This window comes from Engystomops pustulosus, chromosome 3, assembly GCF_040894005.1.
Source record: "Engystomops pustulosus chromosome 3, aEngPut4.maternal, whole genome shotgun sequence".
NCBI classification, from domain to species: Eukaryota; Metazoa; Chordata; class Amphibia; order Anura; family Leptodactylidae; genus Engystomops; species Engystomops pustulosus.
In genome coordinates this window covers 169,159,311-169,171,565 of record NC_092413.1, presented here as the reverse complement: position 1 = coordinate 169,171,565, position 12,255 = coordinate 169,159,311, and the positions used below count along the sequence as shown (strand labels likewise).

The 12,255-nt window shown below is 42.3% G+C and overlaps 1 protein-coding gene across 2 annotated transcripts in view; it reads left to right on the top strand.

Annotated features, from left to right (window-relative positions):
- LEKR1 (leucine, glutamate and lysine rich 1) overlaps window positions 1–12,255 on the top strand; it is a 109,828-nt gene that overhangs the window by 49,529 nt on the left and 48,044 nt on the right. For both annotated transcript variants that reach the window (XM_072142944.1, XM_072142943.1), the window contains exon 7: window positions 6,308–6,493. In XM_072142944.1, the coding sequence (XP_071999045.1) occupies window positions 6,308–6,493 (186 nt within the window). The remainder of the gene's footprint in view (window positions 1–6,307; window positions 6,494–12,255) is intronic.

Below are 12,255 nucleotides of genomic sequence, written 5' to 3'. Positions count from 1 at the left end.
TTTCCTGCCGCAGTCTGAAAGCAGTGGAGTGAAGGGGCAGGCTGGTTGATATGATGTATCGAGGAGGGAGATGGAAGGTTTTTTTTTTAATCTGCTGATGATGGGGGCTAAACCACTCTTCGGTATACAAACCCCGTTGACTTGGGACACTGACATCAAGAGACACAGGTCTAATATCCTTACAACTAAATAAGGCAGAGTATTTATAAAAAACGGTTTGGAAATGTGGATACAAGTGCCTATGGGGAGATGGTGGAGGATAAAAAAAAGGGGTCCTGGTGACAGGTTCCTTTTAAAGGGGTTTTCCCACGAACAAAAGTTAGGCCCTATCCAAAGGGAAGGGTCAAAATTGCTGATCAATGGGGGGTGAGACCCCCACAGATCATGAAAACTACAACTTAGCTGTGCTGAATAAATCAGAGCTGTGGAATATAATAAGCTCTTAATATTTAGAATCCAATGTGGAAGTAAAGGCTAATTTTGATCTTATTTTCTTAACAAGGCAACATGTTCTCTCATTACAGTACACAAATTCCTCCATTTACCGAGAGGTCAAAATCATTAACTTGAAAGGTAGAGATTAGGAAATCGGATCTAGAACAGAGTTAACTCCAGTGTGTTTCCCATACTGCTGAACAAATATGTACCTTTGAGTTAGTGTATTGCTGATTAGTTTAGTATGTTTTTTTTTAATCTTTCACAAGGTTATCTCCTTTTAAAGTACCTTCCTGTGCCTACTAAACAAATGTGCTAGGACTTATTTTCTGATAAGGATAATGGTGATGCTGTGTCTTATACTGGTAGAGGGGAAAATCTGTAAATAGGTTTCATTACAAATTACATTGCTGAGGGCGTGTTCACACATTTCCTAGCACAAAATCAAAATCTGCTTGGAAAAACCTCATATTGATAGGAGGAAGGCAGAAAATAAAAGCATTCTTTTTTGGAAAGGCATTGAATGACTGCACCCGCCTGATAATATGCTGTGGAAAAGAGGGTTTTGGAGTGGATTTTGAGGCAAAATAGAAAAAGACGTTCAAGTTTCCAAATTGCAGATTTTCCAACATTTTCCCACCCATAACATATTTTACAGTTCCCAAATTGTCATCTTGTCCCAAAACAAATAACATAAGTATAAAAACAATGGTCAATCAAGAGATTTTATTTTGTTCCGAAAGAATTTTTAAGCTACTGTATTTTAACTGGGTTACTTATCCAAAAATTAATGGGGATATGTAATTTGGATTGCACAGTGAAAGCGGTACAAAACACACTTCTAAGTAAATGGCGCAATCGCTGTTTTAGTCCAATTCACTGCATTTGCAGCTTTTTTAAAGCATTGCTATACATTGCACAACATGTTCAATGATCCCTCTAGAAAGTAAAATATATCCCACAAAAAACAAGCCCTTATGTAGCTCTGCAGATAAAAGTAAAGAAAGCTTAGGGAGTAAAAAATGGACATACAAAAACAGAAAAGGTGCTGTGTCCTTAAAAGGTAAAGGAGGAGAATAATTGAAGCAAATATGGTTAATAAACAAAAGACCCTGCTTCCCTCATACTTCCATCATTATAATGGACAATAGAGCAATATGTTTTCTATTATAAAACAACCCTTCTGTGCGTGCAAGGAACTTGACCTAACAATAGTAAAAAATACTGGGGCACATTTACAAGGGGTCCATCGGACACATTTTTGTCGAGTTTCCCAAACGTTTCCTTTTTGCCTTTTTTGGTGCACGCGATCAGATTGTGGCGCATCGGTGCCAGCTTTCATGCGACACAAATCGGGGGCCGTGGCCATCAGACAACCTGACTGATTTGGAGAAAACGCGGAATTTAAAAATTAATTTGTGTCGCAAGATTAGCACTCACATGCACCGGGAAGAAGCAGGTGAACGCCGGCGGACATGAGCGGGGAAGTGACACATGCAGGAACTCGGACGCAAGATCTTAGTGAATGGTGGCAGCTCCGAATCCTTGTCGGACATTCCGGATCGGTGGCGTCAACGGGACGGGTAAGTAAATGTGCCCCACTGTATAATAAAAATTGCCATGAACACAACAATAAGCACATAGGAACAGATCTCCAATATTTGTCACAGACGAGGAGGGAAGAGAAAAAGTATAAACTGATCTATCTCCTGTGTGTCCACAACTACAGATATTTCTCACACGGAGCTTACAATAAGCTTACGTAAGTAAGATCTTGATTCCTTATGCAGACATTTTTTAGATTCTACATAATGGTAGCACTATATGAACTGCATAGTTTTTTTTGTAATCCACACATCTTTGTAGGCTTATTTAAAGTACTTTCGCTCTGACTCTTCTATATCTTGTATCTTAAAGGGAACCTATCATCATGTTGATAGGTCACAGATTCCTGTAACTTACAACATGTAGAAACCATATCTGGTTTTCTCAAAAAAGTAAACTGCTACTATAGTCTGCACCTGGGCGCATGCGCTTGGAGCCAGAGAAGCCGAGGTGTAGTCTCCCCTGTGCAGTGCGCATGCCTGGATTTGATCACCACAGCCGTCTATGTGTTGAGATGGGAGGAGTAATGGAGGGAGATGAAAGGAAGAATTCAGAGAATAAATCCATGACTTAGACGCTCCCTGCACCTCCCTTATAACTCGGGGGGCCTTATTTGGCAGGCAGCCAGGTACAATTATTAGCTTTTGTTTTCTACTCAACAGAGAAAAAGACTGCCATATGTAAACATTTCTTCAATTAGGTGTTATTAAAAAAATGTTCCTGTGTGAAGATAATTTCTCATTTTTAATAACATCCAATTGAAGAAATGTTTACATATGGCAAATGTATTAAATGAATTTAATTAAACGTAAATGCCCAGATGAGAATACCCCTTTAATAACGAGTTGATATTGTATAAACTGATGACAGGTTCCCTTAATTGACCCTTAGTAATTGAAGTCTATTTGTGGGACTAAACATTTGATGGTCTATCGACCCTTTAACCCTAGTCAATCCACAGAACAAGGAAGGGATTTCTTTCATTGCCTGGTGTATTTTGTAGCTAATTTATGATCATGTATTATCAATATATTATGACAAATAATAACATTTGTCGTTGAATTATTTTGAGCTGTAGATTGCACAATGGCAACAGAAAGAAAGAGTTAATTTCCAACTTTGTACATTTCCTGCCAAGCATCTTATAGTTCTAGTTCCATTACAGAATTGATAAGATGTCCTGTCAGTGATAGACTCATAATGAGTATTCTCAGAATTATATTAATATCTGCAGGATTAAATAATGACTGTAGCCTTTTATTAATAGGGTGTTTTCATTTTACACTCTGACCTTTTGTCTTGTAACACTTCACACAATGAAATTTTTCAACATGTTTGACAATGTTACTGAGCTTAGTAGTGCAGATGGTTATTCGCTATGTCTTCCATAATGCGTTAGGGCTCTTTCACATTGGCTTTGTTTTTCACATTCTCGGTTAAATGGGTGTTTCCACACTGGCTTGGTTTTTGATCTGTTGTACGTGAAATCACGTGGATCACTGAAGGAAATAGAAGTCTATGGGTCCCAAAAAAATTGATGAAACGTCTTTTTCTTTTTTTTTTTTTACTGTTGAGGCTGAGAATCCATGTATTATGTTTTTGAAGCAATGTTAAACCTTCGGCCTTTTTTGCACGGAGACAAAACTGAAGCATCACAGAGACAAAAAGGGGACAAAACGTAATGGAAGCGCAACACACACACCAGTGTGAAACTACCCTTAGAGTCCAGGTGGCTACACATGTACATCCATGCAGGAAAGAATATTGATGGACTGTACATATAGTGGGTATAGAAAGTTTTCAGACAACTTTTTTCACTCTTTTTTTCATTGCAGCCAATTGATAAGATCAATTTTGACAGAAAAAAAACAAATGTAGATATTTTTGCTAATTTATGAAACAAGAAAAACTGAAATATTACATGGGAAAAAATATTCAGTCCCTTTGCTGTAACACTCATATTTTACTAATCTCCTGATCCTCCTTGAGATGGTTCTACTCCTTGGAGTCCAGCTGTGTTTAATTAAACTGATTGGGCTTGATTAGGAAAGGCACACACCTGTCTATATAAGACCTCACAGCTTACAGAGCACATAAGAATCATGAGGTCTAAGGAACTGCCCAAAGAACTAAGGGACGGGCACAGATCTGGCCAAGGTTACAAAATAATTCCTGCAGCACTCAAGGTTTCTAAGATCACAGTGACCTCCATAATCCTTAAATGGTAGAAGTTTGGGACGACCACAACTCTTCCTCACCCTGGCCCTCCAGCAAAACTAAGTAATCGCAAATATCTACATTTAATTTTTTTCTGTCAAGATGGGGTGCAGAGTGTACATTAATGAGCAAAAAAAAAAAGAACTTTTTCGATGTCACCAATTGGCTACTATGAAACAAAGAGTGAAAAATTTAAAGGTGTCTGAATACTTTCCATACCCACTTTAGATCTCAATATATTTGGGCACATTTACTCAAATGGTCCGTGGAGTTCACCGAAAGTGCATTGTCCGACGATAATGCATTTAAATCCCGCGCTCAGTCGGATCGTCCAATGCCCCCCCTGATTTCTGTCGCATGAAAGCCAGCGCAGCTGTGGCACAATCTGATCGCATGCGACACAATCCCAGTGAAAACCCCTGTTAAATACCTGTCAAACCTGCAAATTCAGTGAAAACAGTGAGCAGTCCCACGAAAGTGCAATCCGCGACCCTTAGTAAATAAGCTATAAGCTCAACAAAAGAAAGATGATGGAATAAATGACCAAAAAATAGAAAATACTTTATATTCAACACACACAATGGATAAAACCACTTAAAAAATGTAACAGGCATGTTACACTAAACACTGAGCACCTGGTAGTACAAAGCAGAGCTTCAGTTATACTCCGCTGGCATGCACGAGACGGAAATCGGGGGGGCGTGGCCGAACGAAAACCCGACGTATTTGGAAAAACCGCCGTATTTAATAACCGAAAATGTGTCGCTTGGGAAGCGCTTACCTTCACCTGGTCCGGCTCGGTGTATTGCGGCGCGATCAGATGCATTTCAGCGCAGCAGCGCCACCTGGTGGAAGGCGGAGGAACTGCCATCATAAATCCCGTCCGGACCCGAATCCTGTTCAGAGAACGCGCCGCTGGATCGCGAATGGGCCGGGTAAGTAAATCTGCCCCAGTGTAGTAGATAAGCTGCTAGAGTTTAGACTTGCTGTAAAATTTAACATTAGGCTATTTCAGCTTTTTTACTGGGGACAAAGTCCAACATTTTTAAAATCCAAATGTCACAGAGACCAAAAAAAATTGGGCTGGGGTTACAATTATAAAATATACAGTTCCGGCTTACATACAAACTCAACGTAAGAACAAACCTACAGAACCTATCCTGTACGTAACCCGGGGACTGCCTGTATTTCTGAAGTTGAGAAAGTCAACAAGTGAATCATGAATCTCTTTTATTGTGAACTAACGTGCAAGTATCACAGGTCTCAGAGTAATAATCCTGATATTCTAATATAGAATTAGATTCTGGGCTGCCAAATGATTGCTATCTTCAATCACTCAGTAATGCCTATGGTAGCTGTATTTGTATTCTCTCTAGGTTCTCTACACCAAATGTATTCCGGATTTTCTGTAGGTTTGTTGAAAATGCCTATTCGCACTTCATGAATGTACAAAACCTTGAGTTTGTATTCATGACATAACACTGGCCGTATCCACATAGTCCTTTAAAAATGCAAAAGGACTTTATTCTAGGATTGTGTAACCAAAGGGCGGTGTTGAATATTTATTTTTCGGATGGTCCAGTGCAGATCTGTGGCGTAACCTTTAGATAATCCAGTATACTGTTGCCATGCAATGTTTTTCTCCAGCTGTCCTTATTAAGAAGGATATACCGCGCCCTGCAGCCATACTAAGAGGTCCTGAATAATCACAACCCTCTTGTTTGCCAAGGACATTTTACATAAAATGTCATTTTATGTTCCCTCTAAGCGTCTTATTAGTGGGAGAATACAGCTATCTCACTGTGTATTTATAGCGCTGACATCTCCGCTTACTATTTTCGTATGGTGGATGAGAATATTGCTAAGTTTCTTTATAGCTTCTTAGTAATGGTAAAAAAAATATGATGTACTTGTAAAAATATAGGAATTGACATTTTTATCACTTTATTATTTTCTCTATAACCCAGAATTGCCAGCGATGTGTTCATTAAAAGGAAATCTACTCTCCTCTTCCCTTCTAATGTTCTTTTTATTGTATGCACCTCCACAGAAATGATTAGTCTTCATGGACGTCTGAAAGAATTCCAGATAGAAAGCGTTTCCCTACAAAATCAAGTAAAAAATCTGCAGGCGGCTGCCGAATCTGTCACATTATCATCAAAGCAGCTTCAAGATTCACGAGAGAAGGAAACTGAATTGAAAAACAAATGTCGTGAAATGGAAACCCAATTCTTAGGTAACAATGCTCTTTAGTCATGTTCTAGTTTTCTGAGTTTCTAATTTCAACTTCTGCCAAGTACAAGGACAGACGAGGTGGAATATCCAACTGGGGAAACCCAAAAAGGTTTGGTTTATCCCGTAGCTTTCAGCCCTGAACCCTCTCCGGTGGGCCAGTATAGTAAGTGACATGCTGCAAATTCACAACGCAGAGGATATTGTGCTGCCGGTTTTAGTTACGCTTTCCTTATATGTAGATTGTAACAGAAATCCCCAATGCAGGTGTGACCACAAGTCTTTATACATGTATCCACTATTTAGCAGTAGCTACACATGTACAGTTTTGTAGGGGAGATTAAAAGATTAAAATGTCTTATCAGTTTCAGGCTGAAGCCATAGTCAGGTTACAACATAAAGATGAGTAACATGATACATATACTGTCTGGATGGCACGGTGGCTGAGTGGGTAGCACTTCTGCATTGCAGTGCTTGGGTCCGATGTTCTTATCCCACCCAGGTCAACATCTGAAAAGAGTTTGTATGTTCATTCTTTGTGCAGTGCTGCGTAATCTGTAGGCGCAGTATAAATAAAGAATTATTATTATTACTGTACATGTGAGTTCATATATTGAGTATTTTACAAAGAAACAGGAAGAGTTCCATAATAAAACACATAATTGGTACTAAAAGTCGTCTGTCAACCCGTAGCCAAAACGTATTGGGGCACATTTACTTACCTGGTTCCTGCGCGATCCCCGAGGTGCGTTGTCCGACGAGGATGAAGTCTGCCGCGATTCAACAAGATTGTGCGCCCGAGATCCTGCATGTGTCGCTTCCCCGCTGAGGTCCGCCGGAGTTCACCTTCTTCTTACCGGTGTATGTGAGTGCATGTCTTGTGACACAATTTGAATTTGAAATCCCGTGCTCAGTCCCAATATGTTGGGTTGTCCGATGGCTACGCCCCCGATTTGTGTCGCATGAAAGTCGATCGCGTGTGCCAAAAACCCCTGTTACATGCGGCACAAAGCGTAAATAGTCGGGAAACCCGACGGAAATGCGGTCCGCGGACCTTTGTAAATGTGCCCCATTGTTTTTGTTGCACTACCATGAGGTGGCAGGTTTTTTCTCACATGTGTGATATAGAATGACTACAATCTAGAAAACTATGAGGATCTCATACCAGAAGTATAAAACTGTATAACAGAAAAAGTTTCTAATTAATGATAGCAAGCAGGGATCTATAAAAACATCAATTAATATATTAATTTTATTTAAAAATGAAATAACTTTTTTTGTTATTCAGACAACATTTAACATTTGCTAAAATTGAAAAAAAAATGTTTTGTTAACTTACAACAATGCACATGGATAATATTTGTGTTGCATCAGTATTTTTTCACAGCCCCATACACTTTTATGGGATACTATGGGATGCTACGTGCTCCGAGTATTTTTCACAGTGGCACTGGGGCTCATACACAGGGCTGTGAAATCCTTAGCTGTGTGTATGGGCTCATAAAAAAACATAGGGATGTAAGGTACCCACAAATACTGTGGTTAGGAAATGCAACACAAAAATGTTAATGTGCAAGAGGCGTAAAAAGCCAATAAGATAATGGTGTACCTGTGTTCTTGTGTAATTTCCTAATCATTCAGAAAATATTTTAGACAAATAAGGTAGAAAAAAGGCAGCACTCACCAATTATAAAAAGCCCAGGGCTTAGGAAAGTGCAGATCCCGCAAAAAAGGGCTGTCCCTCACTGGCATGTTTGGCATCCTCGTCTGCTTGCAGTGATTATAAATAACGGATACAGAAGTTTTACTTGAGTTCCCCTTTTTTGAACTTCTTTGCACTTGTGTGGTGCTGGGAGGAGAGAAGAAACTGCAGTGTGGTGCTGGGAGGAGAGAATAAGCTGCAGTGTGGTGCTGGGAGGAGAGAAGAAGCTGCAGTGCGGTGCAGGGAGGAGAGAAGAAGCTGCAGTGCGATGCAGGGAGGAGAGAAGAATCTGCAGTGCAGTGCAGGAAGGAGAGAAGAAGCTGCAGTGTGTGGTGCAGGGAGGAGAGAAGAAGCTGCAGTGTGGTGCAGGGAGAAGAGAAGAAGCTGCAATGTGGTGCAGGGAGGAGAGAAGAAGCTGCAGTGTGGTGCAGGGAGGAGAGGAGAAGCTGCAGTGTGGTGCAGGGAGAAGAGAAGAAGCTGCAATGTGGTGCAGGGAGGAGAGAAGAAGCTGCAGTGCGGTGCAGGGAGGAGAGGAGAAGCTGCAGTGCGGTGCAAGGAGGAGAGAAGAAGCTGCAGTATGGTGCATGGAGGAGAGAAGCAGCTGCAGTATGTAGCAAAGAAGAGAGAAGAAGCTGCAATGTGGTGCAGGGAGGAGAGAAGAAGCTGCAGTGCGGTGCAGGGAGGAGAGGCAAAGCTGCAGTGCGGTGCAGGGAGGAGAGAAGAAGCTGCAGTGCGATGCAGGGAGGAAGCTGCAGTGCGGTGCAGGGAGAAGAGAAGAAGCTGCAATGGGGTGCAGGGAGGAGAGAAGAAGCTGCAGTGCGGTGCAGGGAGGAGAGTAGAAGCTGCAGTGCGGTGCAGGGAAGAGAGAAGAAGCTGCAGTGCGATGCAGGGAGGAGAGAAGAAGCTGCAGTGCGATGCAGGGAGGAGAGAAGAAGCTGCAGTGCGATGCAGGGAGGAGAGAAGAAGCTGCAGTGCGATACAGGGAGGAGAGAAGAAGCTGCAATGTGGTGCAGGGAGGAGAGAAGAAGCTGCAGTGTGGTGCAGGGAGGAGAGGAGAAGCTGCAGTGCGGTGCAGGGAGGAGAGAAGAAGCTGCAGTGCGGTGCAAGGAGGAGAGAAGAAGCTGCAGTATGGTGCATGGAGGAGAGAAGCAGTTGCAGTATGTAGCAAAGAAGAGAGAAGAAGCTGCAGTGTGATGCAGGGAGGAGAGAAGAAGCTGCAGTGCGATGCAGGGAGGAGAGAAGAAGCTGCAGTGCGGTGCAGGGAGGAGAGAAGAAGCTGCAGTGTGGTGCAGGGAGGAGAGAAGAAGCTTCAGTGCTGTGCAGGGAGAAGAGAAGAAGCTGCAGTATGGAGCAAGGAAGAGAGAAGAAGCTGCAGTGTGGTGCAGAGAGGAGAGCAGAAGCTGCAGTGTGGTGCAGGGAGGAGAGAAGAAGCTGCAGTGTGGTGCAGAGAGGAGAGAAGAAGCTGCAGTGTGTGGTGCAGAGAGAAGAGAAGAAGCTGCAGTGTGTGGTGCAGAGAGGAGAGAAGAAGCTGCAGTGTGTGGTGCAGAGAGGAGAGAAGAAGCTGCAGTGTGTGGTGCAGAGAGGAGAGAAGAAGCTGCAGTGTGGTGCAGGGAGGAGAGAATAAGCTGCAGTGCGGTGCAGAGAGGAGAGAAGAAGCTGCAGTGTGGTGCAGGGAGGAGAGAATAAGCTGCAGTGCGGTGCAGGGAGGAGAGAAGAAGCTGCAATGTGGTGCAGGGAGGAGAGAAGAAGCTGCAGTGTGGTGCAGGGAGAAGAGAAGAAGCTGCAGTATGGAGCAAGGAAGAGAGAAGAAGCTGCAGTGTGGTGCAGAGAGGAGAGAAGAAGCTGCAGTGTGTGGTGCAGAGAGGAGAGAAGAAGCTGCAGTGTGTGGTGCAGAGAGGAGAGAAGCTGCAGTGTGGTGCAGGGAGGAGAGAATAAGCTGCAGTGCGGTGCAGAGAGGAGAGAAGAAGCTGCAGTGTGGTGCAGGGAGGAGAGAATAAGCTGCAGTGCGGTGCAGGGAGGAGAGAAGAAGCTGCAATGTGGTGCAGGGAGGAGAGAAGAAGCTGCAGTGTGGTGCAGGGAGGAGAGAATAAGCTGCAGTGTGGTGCAGGGAGGAGAAGAGGAGCTAGGAAGGCCTCTGAGGGTCTCTTGTATTATTATTATTGTCTACTATGGGATCTCCAGTATTATTCTTTGCTCTGAATGCAGTATTTGCTTGCTGGGGTGGCATTTTGTGCTGTACTGTGGGTGTTGGTGGATCTAGGGTGCTGGTTTATGGTCCCTTAGAGTTGAGTAGTTTGTGTACTGCTGATTTTACCCCATTATACTTATTGGCTGTGTACTGTGTGGTTTGCTTAAGTGTACCAGCTCTTGTGTAGTCCGTAGGCGCTGGCATGTTACTATATACAGGTTTCTTTACCAAGTGGTGTTTTATATTCAATGTTAACCTGAAGACCTAAGTTCTACTATTTGCCCTAGCCTCTATTAGAACTTGGAGTTGTTGGTAGTTTGCATTACCTTCTACTCTACACTTCAATAGATTTTATCAGCCGGAGCTATTTATGGACATGACTTCACAAGCTGTGATGAATCGATTCCTCCTTCCTATGCTTTACATGCAGTCAGTTAAATGCTTGTCAGGATGACAACTATCCCAACATCACATAAACAAAAGTGCATTCTGTTTCAACAGAGAGATAGATAATCTGCTGCCCCAAGTTTAACAAATTATCAGACATGTTGTAATGCATCATGTCGACTCTTTGGCTCCCCAGACAAAACACTGGGATATTACTGTAAACATGAATGGGATATTTATCAGTAGCCTGTTGATAGTAACATGTAGTAGATGAAGAGTTACCAGAGTTGCTCCATGCTGCAGCTTCACAAGCTGTTACACTGTGTAGGAGCACTTCCCCCTACCACAGTGTTACCAGACAGATTATAGGGAAGAGAGAAGTGCTGAGGGATCAGGGGAAGAGTGAGACAGTGTAACAGCCTTTGAAGCTGCAGTGCAGAAGGGTTTTGGTAATGCACTTTTGGATCATTAGCATTATTTTAAAAGTTCATTTCAGAAGTAATGAGGCGATGGATAGCATATATAAGAAGATTACCAAAGTCACAGTGTCCGGGGTAGGTGTCACTGGTTTATCATGCTTGATTTTCATGGTTTATTTCCTTTAAAGAGCTGGTACAATATTTAAAGTCCTATACATTTGTCTTATATGCAAGTCTTGTTTTCTCAGATTGCTCTGAGATTTGGTGAAATCTGTAACAGCTGTGAAGCCAGTCATGCCATTGCAAGAACGTTTACTAAATTGCCCAATTGCAGAAAACGTATCCAGCAATCTTGGTGTGTAAGGGCCTTTGACTTTCCCTTGATGGCAGGTGTTGGTAGATAAGCCACCATCAGAGGTGCCTGGATTCCAACTACCCATTGGCTTAGCTTATGGGGGTCATGGAGAAATAGCTACTGCACGAACAGCTATCTGAAGCATAAGTCTATCCTTGGTTAAACCTGATGACTTGAGTGGTTGAGAAGGGAAAACTATGATTTAAAGAGGACGTTTCACCACCTCACACATGTGATGATGAACATACAGCGGCACACTTGATGAGATATCAGTCCTGGTATCTGACTATTATAATCTAATCCAATGTCAGAGAGGAGGTGCTGGAGTAGAGGAGGGGGCATGTGTTATGATAATCTTCTTAGTGTCAGAGAAGGTCCCCTCCTTTGCTCCAGCACCTCCTCTCTGACAGTGGAGAGCCCCTACATTATGGTAGTTTCATTACTGCATGTCCGACGCAGTGAAAGGTAATCTTTTTTTAAACATGATTATGAAAATACTGAACATAACCATAAACTCAGATGCGCAGCCGTGCAGGACATATGGTTTCCGAAACAATGTGCTTTCTATTTTCTATTGTTTGCTGTGTTATGTATTATTTACCTATTACTTGTGTGTGTGTTGCATAAATTTAGGTTAATTTATCTGTCAGATAAGGATGACTCCGCGTAATGTAACATTTACAAAAACAATCGCTTTTGTGTATTGTTACCATAA